Source organism: Plutella xylostella, chromosome Z, assembly GCF_932276165.1.
Source record: "Plutella xylostella chromosome Z, ilPluXylo3.1, whole genome shotgun sequence".
Classification (NCBI taxonomy): Eukaryota; Metazoa; Arthropoda; class Insecta; order Lepidoptera; family Plutellidae; genus Plutella; species Plutella xylostella.
In genome coordinates, this window is record NC_064012.1 from 10,935,058 (window position 1) to 10,962,260 (window position 27,203).

The window sequence follows — 27,203 nt, forward strand, 5'->3', positions numbered from 1 at the left end:
TCGTAAATACAGTGTATGGACACGTCCCCACCACAGCTAAGGTTGTGCGCTATTGTCACGCACACATCGACAACTCTACCTGCGCGAGAGTCACATTCCGCCGTCCACCTCAGTGATTGGCCGAGCCTCCGAAGGCTTCGAATTCGAAATTTAAATTTAGAAAGTACCTATTACGTTAGTGCCGTTCTGTGTATTATATTGAAGTGCAATAATAATGGTGAAAAAGTTATAGCAGGTTTGTTATGAAGGCTGTATTTAATTAGTTTGTTAAGTTTTACAGAGGCTGCGCAAGGTTGAGAAAACTTCACGCCCCTTATCGTAGATTGAATCATTTCTATTTATATACCTACTTCTAGAGTTGTTTTACGTGCTGCAGCGACTTCTTATTATATTATATTATAATTAAGTTATTTCCATAACAATACATCTAGGTCTTCTAGGTACCTAACTATAATGGTACGGCCTACCTACCCACCTATTATATTTCCCCGCAGATGTGTTTGACTCCAAATCCTATGCTTTGCTTTAATTAAGTCATGTGACTCGACGAATCGAGTGATATTGAACCTTCGAGTTTACCTTAAATGCCTTAGCGATGAGTCTTTTCCTACAGTAGATATCGTGAAGATCAAGTAATGATGTCATTTAATCCTTCACCGTAAATGTTGTAGTGTTGTCTGTGTGTTAACTAAAAAGTAATTAGGTTAACCCCTGATCAGTAGACCTATCCAATCATTCCAATCTAATCTTAAGATCTTTTAGATTACTTACATCTTAAGCTATGATGCCGATGACCTAAGCTGCTTTCATCCTACAATTAATAACTTACCTATATTATTCCCATTTAAACCCTTCTATACTCGTAAATAGAAGAACTCGCCAAGCGAATGAATAAAATGTGTATTATCTACAGCTATTTAAAACTAAGGTACTAACGTCAGCGTCATAATAATATTGTTCAACACTCTTAATTACTTACCTACCTAAAATCGCTTAAGAAGGTACTGTACCTACTTAATGATTTTAGGTTAATTGCAGGTAGATTTTCTACGAAGGTACAAGTGTGAATCACTATCGGAACTAGTTTTAATCACTTGAATGATACAGACTTCCGCAAGTCCTACAATGACGCTCCTCTCTAGGTGCCTTGGTTGTATAAGGATGTAGGAAGCTTGAATTGGAAGCAAATTATATATTCGTAAAGTACAAGTATCCTACAACTTTACTGATTAGAGATCACACACACACGTTTCCACCATCCACACTGCCACACTGGTCATCTCAGTTTACCATCACATCTCGTGAAAAAGATTTCAGGCATCAATTTGGCTCAGGAGTTTCTTGCCTCCGTTCTTCTCCTTAGACAGAAAGAGCCCCCCTATCCGAACGGAGAGTAGTTTGTAAAAATTGACGTTCATCAGAAAATTTTATATTTTTACCATGAATAATTTTTTTTGACTTTGACTTTGACTATTTGCTAGACCGATTGTATAGAAGCAATGACGAAAGAATCGTCATTGTATAGAAGGCCTATGTCACACTTTGGATAGTTATGAGACTGATAATAATATGAGACGAAATGTTATTTATTTGAATATATTTATTTAAAATAAGTATAAAGGACATTGGGTATGGCAATTTACCCCGCTTTTTGAAAAGTCGCGAACATAAACCAAAATAATTTTAAATCATATTGTTACCAACTAGTAGGTACTTATTATTACTACTACTTAGTTATTTTAATTCAAAACAATAGGAAATTGTAAATAATTTGAACAAAATATTACGTAATTTACTTACCTACTACGAAAAAGTCGCCATAAAATATGATGTATCTTTTCCCATTTAAAAGTATAGACCTATTTTGGTTTATGTTCGCGACTTTTCAATAAAGCGGGGCAAAAACGCCCGATGTCCTTTACCTACTTGGTTTATCTTTATCTTTCACCCATGAGTCTCGGATAAAACTGTTTACGATGGGGTGGCCAATGTAATCCTTCTGCTGACTGTCTCTGACACTCTTTACAGTATTTCAGTAAGTATTGCTACTGAATTTGACTGAAGATTCTCAGGTGCAATTAGTCCGTTTTATTATAACTCTCAATCGCTGCACGTGCTGTCACGGCACCTGCTCAGATGTTCAATGCAACAAAGCGTAAAACGATTTACAATCATATTCTCAGTGCATTGCAGCCGGCGAATCACATTTGTGCGCGAGACTCGATCGCAGCGCATCGATGTAGCACTAACATTGCCTCGTGTTCAGTAGATCATTACAACGTAGGTAATCTGATCGTTAAAATCACATAAAATGAAGCGGCTACTGTAGCAGAATGTAAGCTGAAGCGCTGTTATGCTGTTAGCAACTTGCTAATGACTATCTGTGCTAGGTATGGTCGCGATCAGGTTCCCAGTAATGCTTTCTACCATCCATCAATGTTTTTTTTTAATTTGAAGTGAACACTCTGAAGAGAAGGTTGTTTTAACTTGAATCATTTCGTTTCCAAAGTCATACGAAGCAATTTGAGTTTTGTTAGCTCTTAAAAAATCATATGGACTGTTTTATTAAGTATAAGTAGGTAAGTTAGGTACAGTAGTTAGAGGGTTTCTGACAAGTTGGCTAAAGTCTTCTAATCTTCATGGAAATATCCATAAGCTACTTGAGGCCAATAAACACCGTTAGTTAAGTACTACTTTTCGAACGTACTTAATAATTAAAGTGCTTATAAATATAATTTTTTATCGACGAATAGTGACTAACTGACCTTTGCGAACCTGGCCATAAGGCAAGTAAAATACGACGTAAAAAAGCAGGTTTCCAAACGTGCCTTAAGCCTCATCAGTGGTATGCGCAGGATAGCCTTGAGTGGCCGAGATACCGCACGATCTTATAACATCACCGTCAAAATATCTTATGTATAAGTATATTAACGTATTAACCACAACTATCGTATACGCGAGCATTGTTAATACTGAAAACTACTTATACGCACAGCCCGTAATTAATTTATTCAAAAAATAAGTAGAACAATCAGGATTCATGATTTCTTACCATTTGTTTCTATGAAGACAGAAATAAGAAAGAAATTTGACTGTTTACTAGGAAGAGTTAAAATTTTTGTTAAGGAGTTTCTAAACAACGACAAAGAACAACTTTTTTTAAATGTTGTTCACAAAGTTCTCATAATCGTCCTGTAACCTTACCCCCTTATTCATAGAAAAGTTACAAGACGTTTTAACTAATACTCTGTTTAGTCCCTCTCTGTCAAAGAAATAATTGTTCTTCGTCGGAGAGGGACAAAACAGTTTATTAGTTAAAACGTTCTGTAACTTTTCTATGAATAAGGGGGTTAGTGTGGAACCCTGTATTATTCTGGACCTTAGAAGCCAAAGAAAACATACTTACGAAGAAAATATAAAAAAGAATCAAACGATACCTACCTATATATACGATAAGGAGCTCATTTTTCTTTTCGCTCTCCTGAAAACCTGTCAAAATGCATTTTGGCCCTTATGCATCTGAGGTCCAGCCAGATACCTAGGTAATAGTGGCAATACTAACGATGACGTTAGTTTATAATTAGGATATTCGGTTATTCAAACTCAGAGCCAAATATCGGATTTCCTTCCACCTTGCTGCCATTAATCAAACATATCCACCACGCCTCAATGTTTCGCTGCGTTCGGTGCGGATATAAATTTTAGACCTCATTGATGAAATACACATTTGTAATTATTCTGACGAGGCGGAAAATATGTTGGTTTAATTAATGGGAAACCACGTACATATGAGTAGATAATAATTATTACTCAATAAGATTTTTCATATTGGTTTTTCATTTAAAATGAGTCAGTATGAATTGAGCATGGAAATTAAAATTGTTTTTTCTTCTCGTATAGACAAATAATAATGTGCGTATCTAGTAAAAATACCTGTGAATATACTTAATTTAATATATGTGTAACTCACAACTCCTAATTCGGTACCTCATACTTCTTTAAGTGCCGTCTTCTAACGAACGTTGGCAATCATCCTGCTAAGTAATTTATATGAAATTAATTTTAAACATAATTATAACTCGACACTTTTACGCAGTATTTTAAACTGATACCTACACAAAAAAAATGGTAAGTACATAATATAATACTGGGTCGCCATACCGACCTCCCCCATTGACAGGGAAAAATGCAAAATGAACAAATCGTGAGTAGTCAAGGGGAAATCAAAGCAGGTACCTACATGCTATCCGTAGTACCTATATATTTCCGCAGGGCACAAACAATTTAGACTTTTAAAAGAGCGCCAAAATGTTATGAGCTCAAATTGACAAACTGAAAGTTACCTACCTACCATTAACACATCATTTTGGTCAGACGAAAAATTACGGCAATACATTTCCAATTAGTAAATTAATGAAGGCTAACTAAAATGGTAAAACAATCATTTTTGCAATTAGTAAATCAATGGCAGACAAAGCTGTAATGCGGTCCGGCGAATATCGGCCCGGATAGTGAATGAGGGGTAGACAGCCTGATGGGATCAAAGCTACGTTGGTTGTCAACTACAGGCCGGCCGCCGGACTGCACCTATTGTGTACGTAGTGCGAATTTAATTTCACTAAGTACCCACCTGGCGGCCTGCTGATCTGGGCCACAGATTAAATACGTCTCTACCCCTTTAGCCTGGGTAGGAATACTGTAGTGGCAGGCCTTTAGGCCAACCAGTTAATCGAATTTATGCTTTCATTAAAAACTTCAAAGATTAAAATTTAAATTTAAAATTAAAATTATTCGATTCATATTCTTTTTTAGCACATGTGCTTTATGGCATTTCACCGGTAATATATAGGTACGCTCTAATCGTACTTATTGATTTCTATACAATTTGCAAGTTCAAGCAAGAAAGCTCTAATTATAATATCCATCAATTCGTAAATTTTTGTTATTAGTATAAGGTATTTATACATAATGTTTGAAGGAGCTGCTAACAAACTTGTACAATGAGTTGATTCAGGGTCAGGGTGTACCTTGTACCTACGTATTTACCTACCGACATTTCCGAATACTGAAAGACTTCGGAAAGTTATCTTATTTTTTTGTAGGCCAAAATGTTTTAAAATATCTATCCAATGCAACAAATGAACATAATAATTATATATTTAACCAGAGGTACAACAATCGCTACCCTAGTAACAGCGAATTAATTTAACAACAATTTCTACGGATTAATTAAATCCGCAGTAATGATGGTTTTTACTAATGATTATTAATTATTAAAGGCAATAAGTTATTACTGTGAATTCACTAATGAACGTGTTGCATTATTATTAATATTTAACAATGAAAATCCGACTGACAGGCAAATATAGTTGTTCATAATCCGAGCAAAGCACGAAGGTTGCACAAGTCTCCCAAGCCACCAAGCTCTGGGAATACGTAGCGAAGCGAGCAAACTTTAGGGTCTTCGACTTTGATCATTGATCGGCAGTTTACGTCGACCAACTTTCCAAATTCCAGTGCATACCTGCGAGCTGCCTTTGCACCCTGTGTCGTAGTTGCTGAATTTAATTATTGAACAGATCTTGCACTAAGTCTCCGTAGTATGTCGCGGCTAAAGTGAGCAACCACTGCGCCGAGTGAAACAACAAGCGATAAGTCTAACTATCTCGCTAGCGACAAACTTGTAACAAGATCTCACCCTGTCATACTGTTGGGGGAAGTATTTATGCCAAAGCCGTAGAACAACGCGGACTCGGGAGTACCTGCATGCAGCTGAAACTCAAATAGGTACTTAGTAACTTCAAAATTTAATATACATATGTATGTTAAAAAACATATTGAATGCGATAGGTAATTAATTACTTGCGAAACCTGTAATTGAAATGTTGAAAAGTATGTGTAAATTTTAATTGCATGCAATTGGTTTTCCATGCTTTTACAATTAAATAAATAAATGCATCCATCCTTTAAATTCTTTGCAGCGTTCTCTGGTTAATACTAAACAAATATGTACGGTAGGTACTTACATAATGTATTACATCCAGATATAATTATGTTCCTCGAGTACATACATAATAAAATGTATTTAAATATATCGAACTCTGCCTTAGGTATATCTGATTTAAGTTAAAAGAAATAAAAAATATATTTGTCTGCTACGTTTGGCTCTCCCAAAAATGAATAGGACTGCTTGCACCTTTGAAACTCTGAAAATAAATAAGGACAGAGTAAACCGAGTGACTGAATAATATTAACGTTATAATACACTGCAGGGCATATTTGATGGCTGGTATGCTCAAATTATAAACAGTTTCAAATTTGTACAGGAATTTTTCATCCGCAAGCGTGTTCGCATAGGTATTTTGTTTATTAAAAAGGGTGCAGTAAAGGTGAAAATGCTGTATATGGATAAAGTTTGAAACTCAATTCGTTTTTGAACATTATATCTATATTTTTCATAGTAACTATTTTCAGCCATTCGTTTTAATTAACTTCCCAACTTTGCATTACCTGTGTAGGTACGAGCGGCATTTCGGGAGCTGAAATGTGTTTCAGCATATTATAGTTCAGTTTTAGAAGTTGTTTAATTTGTTCGTAGCAGGCAGGTAGGTATCTAATGAGGAATCTAAGTGTAAAATTAACTCAGTTACCAGCTGCATGTAGGCATAAAATGATCATTTTTATCATCATCATCATCATCAGCCTATCCTCCACTGTGAACTATACTGCTTATTTACACATGATGATAATTACCAAGATATAGAATAGAATTTTATCAGTCCGCAGGGCAATGTAACCGACAAAATTATTAACTTTCAGTATGATATAATAAATTACTACCTATCCTACTTACTTATCTACTTACCACAATTTTATTTAGGAACATACCTATTATGTACTTCCACGCAAAATTTACAATCAATTAATTTCATTCCATGAAATAATACGAATATTTTAACAAGAATCCTATAATTAAAATTTGTTCTTTGATAAATTATATTTATTTGAAATGTACCTAGGTACATAATGATTAAAAGAGTATTTCCAACTATCACAGGTATATTTTGAATATACATTATTCTTGTCCAGCATTATACCGACAACTAGCTTACAGTTGAAAATGTTCAAAGTGAATTTGAAAATGGCTTTATTTAAACAAAAACGACGCGACTATTGCGAGTTGTAGGTATTTATAAAATACAAAACTGTCAGTGTCGATCACTTTTCGGAACAATAAAATTTCAGGAACCGAAACATTCTGCATGTACTCGTATTTACTAAAATAGTACCTATACCTATGTATTTTATTAATGTGGATTGTAGATAATATGACTGTTTTTTCCGATGGCATAGTTCTCAAAATAGGATGGATTTTAACCCTGGACTCTTACTGGTGGTAATTCTAAAGCAAAACAATTTTACGATGTTGGAAAATTCGCGATGTTTTTTTTCATCTTCATACAAACTGTGACAGTATGGAGATGACAAGACATTTGTGACAAAAAGTAGAATATTTTTGAAGGACAACAATTTTATTCATAGAGCATCGTAAGTTATTATAATTATGTAAGTACATAAATACTTAAGTAATATTCTCAGACTATTTTATGATTTTCTTTACATCAATTAAGCTCAGACCGATTCAAAATAAAAAGCTGACAAGGAGTACTTACAAAATATTAATTTCGTTCATTTATTCTTTGAGCTGGGCGCACTAAGTTAGTTAGGGGGCGTCAAAGGGCCCCGGTCTAGTTCAATTATGTAGGTGGTTCGGCATCTAATACTCGGTTATGTCTCGCCAGTGCCTGTCTGCATCTGTACATAGGTACCTACATACAGGCATTACTATTGCAGTTCCTAGATAACATGTTACCATTAACTCAATCGACACTCACGAGCAATGAAAAAGGCGACATCAAATAACCGTATTTTTAAACATTTAATTAAAATTGGAACATTATAATTTACGTTTATATGTAGTACGTAATATTCCAATGCGCTTTTAAATGCACTTCAATATTGCAGATAGTGTCATTGAGCTAGTTTTGTCACTGCAACTTTTTCTTTGCTTGTAAGAAGTGTATGATTTACGTAAATAGATATGGTATGATTACGATTATAATGCCTTCATTCCTTTAATGTAAAACTCCGATGTCAGAAGGTCTAACTATTAATTAGGTAGGTACCTAATGATCGCTATCGAAGACTAATTCTATGGCGCTATGATACAATATACACTTAACTAAAGAAGTTATATGTATATAGATTGTAAGTATATGTATTGACGTAATTTATTAGCTATCTAAAGTGAGGTTTCGTCTGCGTCACAAGGACTCCATCTCAGTTCTGCATAAAGTTTATCTTATGGCATTCACGTTCCATTATACTGGAGGAGCCCTACAACCGCATTTCAATAGCGGAAGCCCTCCCAGTACAGAGTCCATCTTGCTTGCTGCAGTTTTATTGTATTCAGAGGGCCAAGTGTAGGTTGTTCAAGTTTTTCCTTACGGATCGAGCAGCAAACCTAACGAATGTATGGCCCGAATCTAGTGCAGGCGAGGCGTTAGCGACTCTCCCATTCTATTCTATTCTCTGTGGGGGTGTAAGTATCTGCACCTGGCTCTCTCGAATGGAACCGTTGTGCATATCCCCAAGGTTTAAACGCTTGGACCATTTCCCACCACGCTGGTCCAGTGCGGGCTGGTGGGTTCACATTTCACATATTTAGATGTTCTAAATCTAGATATTCAGGTTTCCTAACTATGTTTTCCTTCACCGTAAGAACGATACATTGTATTTAAATTCAAAGAACTCATTGGTACATGTCAGCTGTTGTTATTATCATTTCAGTCATCTTTACTGTCTCATAGATCTTATCCTGTAATTTAATATAGGAAATTTAAAGATCTCTACATTAACTAGTTAAAAAGCTCAAGATGTAGAAATTAAATAAATACCATATTTCTGCATTTATAACGGAATCTTAAATACATGGTATTTGTAATAAACAAAGTAGCAAGTCGTCTGGAAATACTTAGTTATACAAGTAGTGCAGTACCTATAGAGCCTCAGTCGTAGAGCCTTGCTTGTTTTCCAATGAAAGCCCTGGGCGGTTGCCTAGCAACGTCGTCCATTACCTACACACAGCGGTCAGAGTCCCAGCCAGAATGTTGAACTATATAAAAAGAAATATCCATCTTGTAAAATTAATGTTTCCACCGTAAATGTTAATGTGTTCAGTGGCATGAGTGACAACGACACGTAGAGAAGCTGGATTGTGCGGGGGTGGATGCCGTTTGAGATCGCAAGTTATTCATGTTTTATACTTCACTACATATTATATGCTTGGTAGTTAGATGAACCGATGACTAATACTTAGGTACTTACACGCAAAATTCTTATGCAAATGTTTGGTTTCTTACAAAGTGTACTTATCCTATTATTTTAGTATTTTCTAATTCGGTACCCCATATTATCACTAAGTAATAGTACTTATTAAATGTCTTTTTTCGTGAAAGCCAATTAAAATTGAAATCAAAACTTAGAATTCCTGTAAATATAAACATTAGAAATGCATTTAAATTTTACTGTATTAAAACTTACCCTGACACATAATAATTACCAAAGCTTCTTAATAGTACTTAGCTCTGAACAATTTTTCAGTGTAATGTGATGGGAAGTTTTATTTTTACGTACTCCTACATGAAATGCCTTTTAGGTACCATTCAGCAGGCTCTTGCTGAAGTCACTTTCGCAAAAACAATCAGTAGCAAAGCTGACATTTGACGGTGCTTTTAACTTCGAGGTACCTACCCAGTCCCACTACTTTCCTTGCACTCGTCGAAAGTGTAAATAAAATAATGATTCTGTTTTAGCTGCATCTGCTGTCAATATTGAATTTATAAGTATTATGGGTCCCTAGTCCCTACTGGCTGGAGTGGTGTTTTATTTAGGTTTGAGTAAATACTGAAAACTGACATTCTGTAAATAATATTGTTATTTATTGTCAAGTATATTGGCCATATAAGCGGAAGCGGCTGAAAATCAGCGCGGTAGTAGGTATAAACCCCTATCACCGCATAAGCTGAGCCGCCGTCCGTTTCGGTGCTTGGCAACACACACCTAAGTTTTGTTTTGGTTTCCTTTGTAGTTGTACAGTCCAACTGAAAAGTCTTTATCATTGTAATTAAAAGTTAGGATCCACTTCCGTTTTCAGGACCTTGTACTGTACCTACCTTGTATTTATTTTTATTTTTTGTGTACTTTTAACTTTTTTTTTTTGTTTGTATTTGGTGTGTGTTTGCAGTGCACTGAATAAACGTTTTCTTTCTTTCTTTCTTTAAATGTATATGAAAGAAGCTAGCACCACGTGCGATTAATTATTTGAATTACTAGTTGGCAAAATAAGTAATTACGAGTATTACCTAACCAAACATTGAAATCGCGTGTCAAAAATGTGTGTAAGTATGAGTCACCACCTCACAAGTGAAAGTTAAGTATTTATTATTGACTTGAGCCCATTGTACGGCCTCTATAGAGTAAGTATTTCATCAGATATTTTTTTATACTTATATAAAAAGTTAACAATATTTAAAAGTTTTAACGACAAAAAAAAATACCAATGAAGTCATTTTATATTTGGAAACTTAGTTTTGCTTATTTTATAATATAACTTGTTACACCTCACTCATGTTTTTTTTCACAGTGACAGATGGACGATATGAATTTTAACCTAGTGCCTCTGTTTGTATTAAATAATGTATCTACAAATAAATTATATTTCTAATCAAAATAATAAAAATAAAATGTACATGTTACAGTCTACTAGAGGTAGAAGGCCAGACACGGTTTACCCATGTTGTATTAAACATACCTGGGTAAATAATTTTTATCTTATATTATTATTTCTCTCCCAGAAATAATTGTTATCAATATTATCGCGTTTTATAGTCGATATATTATGTAGCCGAACGCCCTGATTCTCCGTCTTTTGTTTCATGATGGTCTGTGTATTTTTATCTCTCTTGTGATAGTGATAAGTGATATTTTCTTTTAAATCACACCACTTGTGAAGCGGAAAACGACGATGAGTCACTTCAGCGCCTGCGCGCGTGCTTCGAAACCAAATGGCCGAATGTCTTTGCATACAATGTCACCTTTACCTTGTCATATTTATACTGCTTTACTGCTCCCTGAGTGAATTTACCAAGGCGGCTCTTTATATTATTTGTTATAAGCATGTTTGAAATGTTGTTTTTATGTTGTTATGTATTTAACTACCTATTATATAAGTACTTCATATAATAAGTAAGAATGTTATAATTTTGTGACACTAAACTATTGCATTGGTGAATAACTGTCATAATAGTATTAAGTGTGTGTGTTAAATAAATAAATAAATAAATAAATAAATACCTGCCCCCGCAGCATAGCTTCTTTATATTTCTTCAACGATGCTACAAGGGTTACTCTATTGACGACGAAAAGAGAGGCTGTCGTGTAATCGGCACGTTTAAGGGTCTGCAATAGGGAATCGAGGGTTGGCATTGTCATAGAATTATGTAGTAAATGATGCTCTACAGCCTTGAAAAAAATCACACAGGTAGTTGAAGAGTCTAGCTAGGTGCTGAATCATTCGAATTTAAGTAAATGATTATGGATAACTGTAAATTTATTTCAGAATATCAAGAAAAACCAGTCAATCACACTCCCGTATTGTAACAACTGTGTCGTAATTATAAAGAATTTTCATATGATTTTTATCATATTATAAAGTTAAAGGCTTGGACTAGGCGCTAAATACCTTGTTTTTTAATAAACACACACTTATTTTGTGTAAATTAATCCCAAACTTGAGCAATTTTTTTCCCTCAAATCTTCATACAAATATCTATGGCGGCTTTCTGTGTTATAAAATCATAAACACAAGTGACGTTTGACTCAGTTGGCCGCTGGCCTCCAAAGAAGGGTCACGTCGGTTTAGGCAGCACTGACAGCTCGCGATCTTATCGTGTACAGATACAAAATCACTGCACATTGGTTGTCATTGCACTTTTTCAACTTTTATGACACCAACATAATTTGATTTGAAATTGAGGAAGCATAATTCTTCCAGTATATTCAATACATTAAATTAAATTAGATAGTGTGCAATATTCTCGTGATATTACAGTCTCGTAAAGGTCTGATGAGGAGCAGGAATATAGCGAATGGATCTAAGTGATGACAATACGCAAGAACATTAGGTTAGGGATCAAAAATACAGTCTCTTGGTGCTGGTTGAGGAATGGTCTCGTGAGGATCTGATGAGGGCAGTAACACGGTGGTGGCTCAATTTTATTTCAAAGATGTTAATAGCTAAAAGCATCGAGTTTGGGCTATTAAGTATGTTTTTCAGAGAGAGAGAAAGAGATTTTGTTTTTCCTCTGGATGTGTTAGGTTTACTGGGTTTACTAAGTTCATTCTGTTAATGGCATCAAGTTGTTATGTGTTCATAAGTAATAATTATTTATTAACAAAATGCTGTTGATTCTCCACGAAAATGTAAAAATAAAAATAAAATAAATAAAAATAAATTCGTAACGTAAAATTGTCAATGACGGAATTTCTTCTATAGACAGTAGCCACAAAAAAAACAAACGATAGATGGCGTGATTTGAAGATAAAGATACATTTTTTCGACACATAGACAGCAACAACAAAAAAAATACAGATTTAAAGAAAAGAAACACATACTTATACAAAACAACAAAGAAAAAAAAAGGATACACATCAAAATAACTGGAAAAAATATAAGCCCCAATTTACTTGTGTGGGACAGGGAGTACCATAATATTTTTTTTGGGGTACTCCCCATCTATGCGAAATATAAGCTTGATATCTTTACCCGTTTCTGAGAAAAAGGGCGGTGACAGACAGTCAGTCAGACAGACGGACAACAAAGAGATCCTATAACGGTTGCTTTTTTTCTTTTGACGTTCGAAACCCTAAAATTAAGTAAAAATATTATGCTGCCAAAAAATGTACTTACAGGTATTGAAAAAGCGGTATATAAACAAATTATACCAGCAGAGGGTTCACCATTTAGCTGAATGTTACTTAGAAAACGGCCTTGAGTGGCGGTCAAGTTGGTCCCCGCCTGCGATACTTTCCATTAACATTGGGACTCGTTTTCATGTTTTTAGCGTACAGTCAGGTTTTTAGTTTTTTATAATTGTATTTTTTTATTTGTAACTTTTTAGTTGTTTTTATTTTATGAAATTTTACGTCGGTAGGTAGTTCATGATCATTTTTTATTTCAATAATTTTGGTGTTGTTATTTAAATACCTTCAATATGCATATTTTTGTAATGTGAAAATCAAGTCCTTTCATTTGATACCTTACACGGCAAAGTTGAATTATTATTTTTTCGATCATCACGTTATGTCCTCAAGAGGGCGCTATGTACATTTTAATGGAACGTCACATAGCCTATAGCCATCGCGCCATCAATACGCTTCTAACAATACCTCATACATCAAAATCTATCAAGCCGTTTAGGCTACAGGAGGGAACAAAGAAACAGACAAACATACATATACAGGGTGTCCCAAAAGTCAACGTCATCCCTTAGAGGGCTGATAGGTCAGCTCATGAGAGGCCAGAAAATCACAATATGACTTTAGTAAAAACTCGATAATTTTCGAGATATTGACACTTTTATAAATTTGCTGAAAATCGACACCTTGGATCAGTTTTTTTCGTGCCGCCGGTACAAAAATCCATATTGTTAGAATTTGTTTGGTGTTGCATCACCCTGTATAGCCCTGCTATTGATCGCAGTAAAAAAAAATATCGATTAATGCTGTATGTTTAAAAAAAACACGGTTTTCAAAGTCATAAAAGGTAATCGTATTTTTTTATAAACAACTTTGACTCTACATACTGTAAAAAAAATATACCACGCAAACCTGGCACCTTATTTGAAAAGATTGCTCATTTAATGCAGTTTCCAAAATGGTATGAAACGTTGCTATTGTTTCAATTAACAAAAAAGTTATTGCTATTTTAGAACAAAACGACCTCGATGTAAAATTGTTTGAAGGAAATTTATCTGACTGAATTTATTAAGGGTAAGTCATGTTGGAATGAGTAAAAGTAAAATAGGTAGTGTGGCCGGGGGTGAGAAAAGAGACAACATTGTCACAGAATAAAAAAAACGCATTTTGAGTATCTTTCTCGAAAAAAGTGGACTATAGCAACTCCACATTCCCCATAAATGTAGCGCATGGTAACGTACATTCCTGAGTAGTGCTAATGTGGGTTTTAAATTAAGTACTATTGACTAAGTGCCAATTTCGCCATAGTGGGTTAGACCACAACCAGGGATTTTTGACACATCTGTCAAAAATTTAATATGGAGATGACGTATAATTGATCACCCTTTCTGTGGTTACGATTTAATCGACTATGGTGAAATGTGAGCTAAACTTTATTGATTAAACAGAACACAAATAACAATGTATGTGTCGCAGGCAACTGGTTTAATCTCCTGTTTGATTGAACCACTAGCCCGTTCATTGGATGGCGCTGTTCAGTTGTATGACTAGGCCGAACGTTGATTGTACAAGCGTCACAAAACGTCCAGCTAGTTAGCTGACTTAAAATCAGTCAGGTGGTGAATAAAACAAATATGGCGTCTAACAGCTAACAGCTGACACAAAAAGCACCTATATTGTTAGTTTTTTGCAAATAAATTAGCTTTAAAGTGCGTTATTTGTGTTAATACAACATGGATTTACCTATTATTACGCCGCGGGCGGATAGTTTCAAAGAAAAAAAGTGGTGAAACTGGATAATTATGAACAACAATATGAAGGTACGTTTATTGTTATTGTTTTGTTAATTTGTGAGATAAGAGCTTTGTAACATAGTCTTTTTGTTGACTCTTGTCTGGTGATGTTCACCCTAACCAGACATTACAAAGTAGCTATACTATATCCCATTCAACGACCTCGCTGAATGACGTTCAGTCAAGACGTCGAACGTTACAATCAACGACTTGACGAGTTGTCCTTTAGTCATACAACTGAACAGCGCCATCCAATGAACGGGCTAGTGGTTCAATCAAACAGGAGATTAAACCAGTTGCCTGCGACATATGCAGTGGATATAACTCAATAGATTTATGTACGTAGCTAAGGTTGTCATAGCCATGGCTTTGAGGTCTAAAGAATTGTGCAAGAGAACATGTATGGTGCAGGCAGCTGACACTTTTTAGGGTTCCGTAGCCAAAATGGCAAAAACGGAACCCTTATAGTTTCGTCATGTCCGTCTGTCCGTCTGTCCGTCTGTCCGTCTGTCACAGCCGATTTACTCGGAAACTATAAGTACTACAGTGATGAAATTTGATGGGAATATGTGTTGTATGAACCGCTACAAAAATATGACACTAAATAGTAAAAAAAAGAATTGGGGGTGGGGCCCCCCATACATGTAACTGAGGGATGAAATTTTTTTTTTCGATGTACATACCCGTGTGGGGTATCAATGGAAAGGTCTTTTAAAATGATATAAAGTTTTCTAAAAAACATTTTTCTTAAAGTGAACGGTTTTTGAGATATCAGCTCTCAAAGTCGTAAAAAGTATGTCCCCCCCCCTCTATTTTTATAACTACGGGGTATAAAATTCTAAAAAAAATAGAGGTGATGCATGCTAATTAACTCTTTCAACGATTTTTGGTTTGATCAAAGTATCTCTTTTATCTCACAGGTAGCCAATAACCAGACATTGTGAAACAAGCCCTTAGAGTACTAAGCCTCCGATGCCTCCAATAAACTTTGATAGACCATAGATATGATGACAAATAAATATGTATTAGATCACAGTAATTATGGGGTTTTACGTTTATGATTCATAATAAAATTAGTTGTACGGATATCTTATTTCCTATAATACCTATTATGTACTAAGTTACACATCAAATTATTGATTCACTCGGATTACTCCTACTTGTAAAAAATATGAAAAAAATAATTGAAAAATTGAATATCTTACTTGGAAACTTATTCCAGATCAAAATAGATAAGCGACAAGAACTTCTTGACGTCTAGGCACTGAAGAAATCATTTTCCTATACTTATCTGAAAATATAATCGTGGGCGGCGCGCGGAAGTTATTATTCTGAGTCGCAGCCTAAGCTTCAGAGACGGATGTTATCTCGACATTTCAAACTGAAAATGGAGGCTAGAAATAACGTAGCATATAATTTCCGCATCCCCAGATGTAGTTTGTCTATTCTGGAATACCGATGTAGGTGCATGGCTGTTCCACCGGTAATTCGAATTTCAACTCTCGGTACAAAGCGAATTTTACGTTTAAATTCTGACTTGCACAGGGACGGGGGTAGATTTGATTAAATGCGATATGGACTCTTTGATAAACAGGCTTTGGTCCGATATACTTGGTATTGCTTTCATTCAATAGCTGTAAGCTGTAAGCACATACAAACAGTAACTAACAGTGGCAAAGGACTTCAACGTAAGTGACAATTTTACTTTAGTGGGTGTGGGACGGCGTGGGTGTAACTCTGTTGGCGTTGGTAAATTAAATAGTTTCCAATACCTTCTTCTTCTTATTTTATTTTATTTTTATTTTATAATATTTGGAGAACTTACAGCTACAACACAATATGAACATATCAGGTAAACAGCTACTAGCCAATTACAAGTTCCCACATATGGTTCCAATGGTAAGGATTGAATTCTAGAACCCATCTCTTCGCTATTCAGCGCTGAGACCGGTTCCAGAACTCAATCCTTAGTTATTATACAGCGTGTCTAGGTTTTGTCTACGTGGAGATAGGATAACCAATTGAGAATAGCGTCAAAATTTACACAGACTTAGTTACGTACCTTTATAAGATGCACCCCTTTAAATATATACTAAGTATCATTACTTAAAAATAATTATGATCACATTGATAAATTCGTGATATGACTGTGTTTATGGAGCATGCGTACCTATTCCGCTAACCAAACTTTAACCATTACCTTTGTACTTTAACTCTAAGGGTGGGTTGCATCAACATCCCGGTTATCGTAATAGTTAAGGTTAAACTTAGCAATGACAGAGTCGTTACAGTTAACATTTTACTGCAACGTGTTGCACCATCAAATCGTCGGTCATTGTTAATGTTATTAGGGTTGCTAATCGTTAGAGACATAATTTTCCCCAAAGTTATTGTGGGAAACGTTTTTATGTAAGGCAATACCAAATCTAGCTGTCGGACTGAAGCCGTCACAGAGTACATTGTAGCCGTCATTCTCTGTCAAAGCACTCAAAGTCAACATGTCATAGGACCTAAGTCTGTTGTTCCTCAAAATATTGACCAAAAGATTCATATACCAAAAGATCATCAATAAAACCCGCGACAAAGTAGACTCTAATAAGCCTTTATTAAGAGCGGTGGTAGCTCAGTCGGGTAAGCGCCCGCTTCTCACGCCAGAGATGCGTGTTCGATCCCGGCGCTGACATGTACCAATGAGTTCTTTTAACATAAGTACCTACAATGTATACCATCGATACCATTATTCAATTAAAGAGTTACGTAGGTTACTTTGATATTAGATTGCTGCGCTGGACCGGCAACCGGCAGGTAGCCGGTAGTGGCTGGATAAGGAAGGCCGAGGGCACAGTGTTGTTTCGCTCCTTGGAAGAGCCCATGGCTAGAAGTGGACGCTTATTTGGTGGTGAAGATGATCATTACACCTACAACATAATAATAGGTGCACTTACTTCGTCGTTGGAGGCAGTAAGAAAGGTTCTAGTTTTAAAGCCAACACACGAGCCACATTTTTGAGACCTCGAACCTGCAAATCTATTAGTTCTCTGAAAGTACACCTTTCTCTTCATATTTCGTAAGTTCCGTACTTACTCCACCTCAATCTCAATTTCTGAGGAACTTGTTTCAAGCGCTATTTCACGTAGAAGCGACATGATAAGAATTATTTAATATTAATATTTGTACGTAATACTGTTACTTTGAGGTTATACAACGCGTTTGACAGCTACCTGACTTTAACAAAAGCAGTAACCGGCCAACATGGGGTGGTTATGGTTATCGTTAAAGTTATGACGTCATTTTAACCATAGTTGAATGGTGCAACCAATTTTTCGCTTAACCGATGCTTTGACAGAAGATGTGACGTTTGTAATAGTTAAAGTTAAATGGTGCAACGCACCCTAAGTACTCTCTTTTAATGGTTGCGATTGCGAAGGTTTAAAGAGCGTAGACTGCGAATTTTATAGACATTTTATACTATCTATGCTATTAATAAAAAACATGTTAATGTGCAATATGTATACTTATCCAGCCACTATATGTACCCAATATACTCACGAGCAATGAAAGGGTTCCACTTACAAAATGTGGACACCAAATGATTTCATCATCATCATCACGACCGATCACGTTCCCCTGCTGGGGCACGGGTCTCGTTCCGATGAATTGAAACATTGAATTTAATTATCTGAGGCGCTGCAGCTATTAAATGTATTTCTATATTTCAGACGGCGCGGCGTCATTAAGCTAGTTTTTTTTCATTTTACTTGTAATTTGGCGTTGTCACTGGAACAGTTTCATTACTCGTAAGTGTAAGTATTAGTCTCTATCTCCCACTAACAGTTTCCTCCCACAACTTCCAGGCTCAGGCATGCATGGTCTCCCACTATGCCTCCTGGCGCTGGCTGCGTCAGCCTCCGCCCAACTGACCCTCACCGGGGTCAAGTGTGGTCAGCTCAAGTGTGCCGCAGATGACTACTGCTCCCCGGACACTGATAGATGTGCACCCTGCAGTGACATCTGTACGAAGACTGGGCATAACTTTGACGAAGGTCTTTGCGTTAAGGAGTGTCAAGGTGAGTGTCTGTGAAAAAGTTTCACTCACAAAATGAAAATATAAAAAATGATGCAATTTTTATGAAACATTTCATTTAAAATCTGAACAGAATATTCTACGTTTTAAGCTGGCAGTATTCTGATGCGCTGTTCAATGTATTTAATATTTCAGACGGTTCAGTACGTTTAGGAGTAATAATTTGGTGCTATTGTCACAGCAACTTTTTCATAGCTCTGTAGTGTATTTGTGTATTGATAGAGTCCGATAACTTTGCTACTAGTAGAAGATATTTTTTTCTATAACTGGTTTTACTTTTACACATGAATGGAGAAGATTTACACAGACTCCTAGGTAGGCCATATCAGTATCAAAAATTACAATGAATAATTGGTGCCCTAATAAACTTGTTTTGGTGTATAGTCACTTGTCTGATAGCTTAGTCGGACTGTTCTTAAATTTTAAGTCATTACTCATTATTATTCATATCATAATTTACGGCGTAAGACAATGGTATAATATCTCTAGAAGTTAACATCTTTATAAGCGTGCCGTGGAGGCTACAGCGAAGTGACTAATGATTTCTGAAAATGTTATAAAAGAACTGAGTCCAAGTGATTAAATACTTTATGCCTTGTACGATAAAAACGGAACTTGAATGAAATTTTATCTGAACCGGTTTCTTGTCCACGAAACCGCAGACAGACCCAGTATACCTTGAATGTTGATACATGTCTGTATCTCTTTCACTCACGATATAATACCTACCTACTATAGTCTGTTTTTTAATCTCAGAGAAACGATAGCACGATATCTAGTACGATACGTCACTTAATCGCGGGACAATCGACCATTGATGAACCGTTCACAATCTGACAATTTAGTATGTGAAATTAAAAAAACTGACTTTAGGGTATAATACTACCTGGAGGGTTACTCTATACTGACAAAAAACGAACTATAGAGCTGTCGTGCAATCGGCACATTTAATACAAGGAGATAGAGTCGTGGCTCGCGCAGCAGCGCTCCGTAAATTAGTTTTTAATCGTTTAGAGTCACCTCCCTGTCAAGAAAAGATGATAAGTTACTAAGATAAAAATAAATTGATTAAGTGATGATGATGATCGTTGTTGGTACGAGGATGTGGAAAATTTGGTCAGGAATCAGAAAGCAACAAATTATAACAATGTGTCATTATTTCATGCTCAATGGAACCAATAATACATGACTTGGTAATCTTGGAATCCTTTAAAATACTTACCATGAAACTCATAACTACTTAGGTACTTGTTAATGCCATACAGTTTGATAAGAAAATGCTTAGTACCTAATAGCCTTAAGTAAGTAAGTGGCCACCTTTCGGTAACGTATTGTATCGAATTTTCATAAATGTACGGAGAAACGGCGACAGTAATGCCGATGAAGTGGACGCACTTGTGTGAATTTCTATTCAAAATACTGAATGCGATGCGTCCGTTGCGTCCACTGCATACGATGCCAAAAGATGGATGCGTACCTTATAGCACATTAATTTTTCAAAACAATACGCAGGTTACAGAGTTACAAGTTCCGTACAATAGTTTGTAAAGTCGTTGCGGTCTGTTGACTTTCGCAGGTACCGCGTCACACTCACACTAGCATACTCTGTGGCTGAAAAAAACGTAGCACCAACAAAAATAACTCTTAAATCATTGAACATATGGTTGAGATTACATGTCAACTATACTTAAGAGTGTGAGTCATGTTTATTTGTGTGCGTTGTGCATACAGGTTAATATTTTTTTACTTACCTTGGTTACTTGTGTGTTGTTGTGGATGATAGAAGTGTAATAACGTCTTATACTTACTTACAATAGGTTTTATTAATTTTAATATTTTTTTTTAGATATTTAAACTATTAAAGTTTTTTTTTCTTTTAATAGAAATAGTTCAGTTCCCTACTAAGTACTATTTTTAATTATTTAAGTTGGTATACGCAAATTTTAATATAACTCCCCAATAATTTACTACTGTTAAAATTTATAATCGTGTATACATTAGTTTATCTCAATCATATCGAAACGTATAAAATAATGGTCTTCGTGGACCATGACTTACAGGGCCACCCTGTATATATTTTTTGTTTCATCTGTGTGTATTATTTACATGTGTGAGTAGCGTGATTGTGTGTGTGCGTGTGTGCATGTGTGTATTGTACACCTGTCGTCCTATGCAACTATTGCAACCTGTAGATATTTACATGGGACTTTTGTTATCTTCCTTTCTGTCTCTCTAAATACAGTCACTCAGAGTCTATTATCATTACAAAATCTTTATAACCTTGGGTTTTCGAGGACTAAAAGTGATTAAAAGTCCCTCGTCTTTTTATCATGTACAGGTTCCAACAATTTCATAGGACATATTGGGATTTGCCATTCACTACATATATGAGATGAACCATGATCAAGTTAGGTACTTAATTAGTATATAAGTAATTAGGTATGTACATAATAATATGTATAAGTAATAGTTTATTTTATACAACCTACAGGTAACAAAGTAGTTAGGTACTAAGCAATTGTTTTGTCTCATTTCAGGTTACATCCACAACATGCAATATCCAGACGTCAGAAGTAAGTAAAGCGCGTTATTATTTAGGTATACAGGATGTTGCATAAAGGGTATACTAAGCCGAAAGGGGGTGACTCTGGGGGTCATTCTGAACAACTTTTGAAAATTCATGAAAATAAAAAAATATTTTTCATAGAAACATAGTTGGTCACCCCCTTTCGGCTTAGTATACCCATTTTGCAACACCCTGTATACAAGTATTACCCCATGCTAGGTTATATTATGAAGCTATATACCACCTTAAACATCCTGAATGGCTAGCATGGGGCGCATTTAAGACGTGACAAAAGCTCTCTCTTCCGCTTGGCTGCGCGATATGAGTGAGCGCGATGCAAAACTTTTGTCACGCCTTAATTGCGCCCCGTGCTAGCCCTTCTGTAAGTATAAAACGAACTGGCTGAGTGAAGTACTTACCTACTTACCATTAGCATTTTTTTTCCCCATAAATATGTAAGATAGAAAAAAATACAATTTCAACGTTAAAAAATAAAACATAATCACCCATCTCAAGTACTTACCTGCTCTAATGAGGCACTTGTATGAGATTTCATAAAGGAGCTTACAAAAGTAGCTTGTGAATGTTGCGATAATATTCTAATAATTTCTATCTGGCTCGGGAATTTTCCACTAGGCGGACAACGCTAACTAAGCAATGAGTGAAAGATTTGTTTTTCTTTAACTGTTAACCCTATGGTGTACTTTTACCAAAAATATATGAAAATTCAGCGAAAGAAATTAAATACCGACAAAGAATTATTGATACCCTAACAAATAAACTTGTTTTGGTGTCGGCACTTGTTACTCTTGCAAAGTAAGCTTTGTCAGACCTCTATATTCATAACGTCCAATAAATGATATTTATTTATTACCAATCAACGCACCGGAGGCCATGTCCCATAGTCGTGTGGGAACGTGTAAATGTTTGCAATTGGATTTCCTTCCCACTTGTTATTTGTGACATTATTGAAATGAATAGGATGTTTGCATTTGCATATTTGCTGATATTGGAGGTTGCTGCTGTTGCTTTCTACCGACAAAATGCTTTCACTGTGGAAACACCAAATATTACTATGTCAATATTTGATATTTTGGACGATCACAACATTTACAACATCATTTCGGGATACCTAAATTTTAACAAATTAATGGTTTATTAATAGGTTCCGTCTATGCCATCAGTTAACGCCCGATAGAACTGCCCAAAACCATTATTAATTTAATTGTAAAAGTGTGTTGTGTTTTCCCAAAACTTGATACGGCGTCAGGCGTAATGGATTGTTTGTGCCTTCAGTATGCTTGACTACTTGACTAACTTGAAAATCATAGGTAGGTACTTGCAAGTATGAAGGCAAACAATGTATCTTGTATGCTTGACACTGCATTAAGGAACATGAGTACTTATCTAACAAGGTCAGGTCAAACATGACGGCAAAATTACATACAGCTTCTGTCATTTGTATAACAAAGTGACCTCTTGAGGCCATGCCGATGGTGTGTATGTTAAGATACACAAACTTTTTCGTCAGCTGGTTGGAATCCATTCAGGCACTGTGTAATCGCTGGTGTTTGTATAGGTACGTTTGAATAGTTTCTAACATTACTGATCTTAGGCACTGATCAAGATTCACGGCACCGTAGCGAAGGCGGTAGTGAAGCTGCTTCCGAAGCAAGGGGCCGCGGGTTCGAATCCCGCCCAGGACAAACATATGTGTGATGAGCATTTGTGTTTGCATTGTGTCTGGTTGTCGTTTATCTATTTAATGTGTATCTATGTATTTGTGTAAATATCAGCTGTTTGACACCCATATCACAGGTTCTGCCTAGTTTGGGGTGAGATGTACCCTCATATTTATTTCATTAAGATGTCATACAAAATGCTATCGTTTCGCGTACTGATGGTTCTCTTTGCTCCCCAGTGCTGGTGGCGGGCGTGGAGTCGACGCGGCAACAAGCCCACGCCGCCCTCATCATCAGCTGTGTGACCCTGGTGGCCGTGGTGCTGATTATGGCCTTCCTCTGCACGAGGCTGCTGAAGGAAAAGTTCTCCTTGAAGTATATTAGGCAGAAGATGGCTTTTAAGGTAATTGGATTGTCGCTGTTGGTTTATTGGTGGTCTCTACGATACATTTAGAAAAATCGATTATGGGTCCACTGTTTGCGCTAAACACTTAAATAAAGTTTGAATGAATTCAGAAATCCAGAAGAAGTAAATAGCCTTAGGATACTTATACTAAAATATCACCAGGTGTACCTATGCGGGCCATGACAGTACAATCCTTCAGTAGAGTTTTATCTTAGAATGAACAAGCCATTGAAGATTGATACCACTTTCAGATCTAAATTCTCCTTCATCATTCCAGAACCGCGTGAAGCAGCACCCAGCCGACCTGGTGCACCACAACCCTCACGCCGAGTTGCCGAAGCCGAAGGCAGAGCTCAAGCTGGACATCAGGAACCCTGAACCTCCTAAGAGAAACATTCAGCCTCTAAACGTAAGAGACCTGGACAATCGGACTTCTCAGACCGAGAAGAGTCAAGGGGCTACCACCCCAAAGACCATGATGACGAATTTAAGCAACCGGCATCCGGCTGAAGATACGACTTTGGATTATTCCTACGATAACCGTGCCCTGAATGTGACCCCTCCAGCTCAAGCCAGCGCGAGTCACAACTTCTGAGGAAGGGTCACGTTCCATGAAGACGTTGTATATATTGTTCACAGAGGGATACCTATGTGCAATGATTAAGTGTTTTGGATTGACTTCATTTTAGAAATAGAAGTGTTTTGTGGGAGGGTTTTAATGGTTATATTGTTACAAGTGTTTAGCCTAGCTCTAGGTCAGAATTTATACTTTTAATTTCATTTATTAAGTTGAAGAACGGGAATTATTTTGTATAACTTTAGTCATCACAATTATTACTATCACAATGATCACGATTATTTATAATTACTATTGCTAACGTCAGGGAAGCATCAATATGGTAAACTGATTCATTCCTCATGCCATATTGTTACTTTATCAATCTACAACGAGGACGAGGAACACCCATGGTTTTGACTCGGCAACAATTTTAATTTCGATCATCACTCATGTAAGTAGTATGAAAAAAGTATTTAGGTACTTAAATAAATGTTATTAAACAAATAGTACTAAGCTGCAATCACCACAATCACAATATTTTATTTAAAAAACATAGCAATTGAGTCATTTAATAAGACGTCTTCATACATCTTAAACTTATCGATAATAATAATCTTTTAAAAGCCCTTGGCTCCGTTCTAAAATAAATAATAACTTATTTTCTCATCATTATAACAAGCCCTAGTCCTAACTAAGTAACGTAATATTCTGAATACCTACTTAATACTAACAATTTTGAATTCATTTTAGTCATAGGTAAGTACATACAATACAACATGTCTAGCGTGTCAAATTACAACTAGTTATTCTGATACTTAATACAATATACATAGATTTAGTTCTGTATTACTTTAGTATTACTGTATATTTAAGGTAGTATCGATAATAAAATTGTCCCGGGTGTAGCTATTTATGTACGTTAGGTTTACCATAGGTACATTTTATTTGTTTATATGTGTAACCTGTAAGAATGTATAACCTAGGTTCGTATACTATTTATAATGTAATGTATTTGTATATCTATGTAATGTAGCTCACATTTAGTTATACATATACAGCATGTTTAGATTCCATACGAGTTCAACTCGGGTTACAATAAATTGACAGCATAGCTGAGGTTAGTTATCTTAGATATAATGTGTACCTACTGTATTTGGGATTTTGTAACTGAATTAATTATTATTAGTTCCATAGGGTGACTACTCGACAGCCTTTCGGAAACAAATAGGTACCCATACGGATTCATTATCAGATTGGTTATTAAATTCCGTTTCTGAGAATTTAATTACACGTAATTTCAAGGATTTCATAAGTTGTGGATGTGGAAAGCGACACGACCACATTTATGAGCACAGTGAAAGTTTTTAATTTTGAATTTTGAAAAACTTACTTACATTTTAATTATTTAATTAAAATACATATCTTGTTTACCTATTTACACACATTTTCATACTTGGAGTAAAAACATAGGACAAACCTCTACATAAAAATATAATTTGACTAATTCGTTTTTAAAATTGTAAGTACCTATTATAACAGTATTTACAGTGCCCAAATAACAAAAGAAGCATTTCACTTTTTTGAATCGAATAAACTAAATACAGGGTGCGCTATTTATTTTCCACAACTACTTTCGCTAGAAAGGTACGATGTTATTCCCCAAATTGTATGTTTTAAGGCGCGAGAAACATTCGTAATCGCGGCACACGTCTGACGATTAATGATGGCGGAACGTAAAAAAAGAAAAACGTCAAGCGCAAAGATTAATGGCTCCGCATTTCTCAGTACCAAAACTAAACTGAATGCTGAAATGAGAAAACCGTTCTGTATACGGGTTTGGTAATTTTTATACGTACCTATAGTCATATTTAACAGCGTAATAGGTACATAATGTATTTATATGTACCTAGGTAAGTACACTATTTGATTAGGTACTAGCTGTCGAACAAAACCTAATGTAAACAAAACAAAATCGAGAGTGGTTAAAGTTCGAAAAAAAAAATCAAAATATTTTTAGATTTTTTTTCTTCATATTCTTTCTTGGTCTCCTATCTAAGCTGACCTAACCTAACTTGATAATTCCACCATGTATTTAAAATATCAATTTTATTTATATTATTAGGTACCCATTGCAACTACAGTCAGTCAATGATACAATGATAGCCATCAAACTTACAATTTGGTTAATAATTTAATGTATTAACCAAACCATTTTACTACTTAAAATTATTTATATACTTAGGTACCTATGAGTATCAATTTATGAGATAGGGACAGTAGTTTATTAGTTATTCGTTTATTGCTTTAGTTTTAATAGTATTTTAGCTAACTAAGTATTTTATTATAGTTCCGTCCAAACGGTCCATTCCATACGTTACATTCCATTAGATTGTAAGAACTTTTAATATAAGTAGGTATGTCATGTATGTATATTATTAATTTTTTTTTTTGTTGGTACAGTTAGTAGAATCACATTATTATTACACAATGTAGATATACTTTATTTTACTTAAGTATGTAGGTCCCACTTATATACATATATTATGGGCTCCTTTATTCAGCGAATTTTAAAATATTTATTCGAAGTCTGTGACCCCCGAAAAGTGTCTTGCTAACTGTACCCATTATATAAATTAGCATAATTTGTATTATGCAGAGGTATAAAACATAATTATGATATTTAGTATACGTAATTATTAATTACATATATCATAATTATGTTGTATATATTGATTATAAATATTAAAATAATAATTATCACTTACTATGAGATTAATTTTTTAAGTGAGGAAGTCTCTAGTGGAAAGTGTACTTAATTAGTTTATAAAATGCATAGTTCAATAATTAAGATTTACTTACACCCAATTTCTGCCTTGAAAACAATACACCTAGGTAGTTTATCATTAAGCAGGACTTAATGAATTTGAAGCGTTGATGAATTAATTTTAATGCAAAACTGAGTATAATGCATCGCATGTAGATTCAAATATTATATAAAAAAGATGTTTTATCATAGATATAAAAATACAATTTGAATGTCATTGATGTTTTGGAAATTTTATATTTAAAAATCAT

At 35.3% G+C, this 27,203-nt stretch overlaps 1 protein-coding gene across 2 annotated transcripts; it reads left to right on the top strand.

Moving 5' to 3' along the window:
• Positions 1-26,564, top strand: LOC105381609 (protein grindelwald). Of its 2 annotated transcripts, none has more exons than XM_011551382.3 (5): positions 1-235; positions 18,686-18,898; positions 21,453-21,488; positions 23,403-23,566; positions 23,847-26,564. In XM_011551382.3, the coding sequence occupies exons 1-5, from the start codon at positions 16-18 to the stop codon at positions 24,162-24,164; spliced, it is 951 nt and encodes a 316-aa protein (XP_011549684.3). In that variant the 5' UTR covers positions 1-15; the 3' UTR covers positions 24,165-26,564. The 2 variants fall into 2 exon arrangements, with proteins under 2 accessions (XP_011549684.3, XP_037978204.2); XM_038122276.2 differs by lacking the exon at positions 1-235 and adding an exon at positions 8,806-9,308.
• The last annotated feature ends 639 nt before the right edge of the window (positions 26,565-27,203 follow it).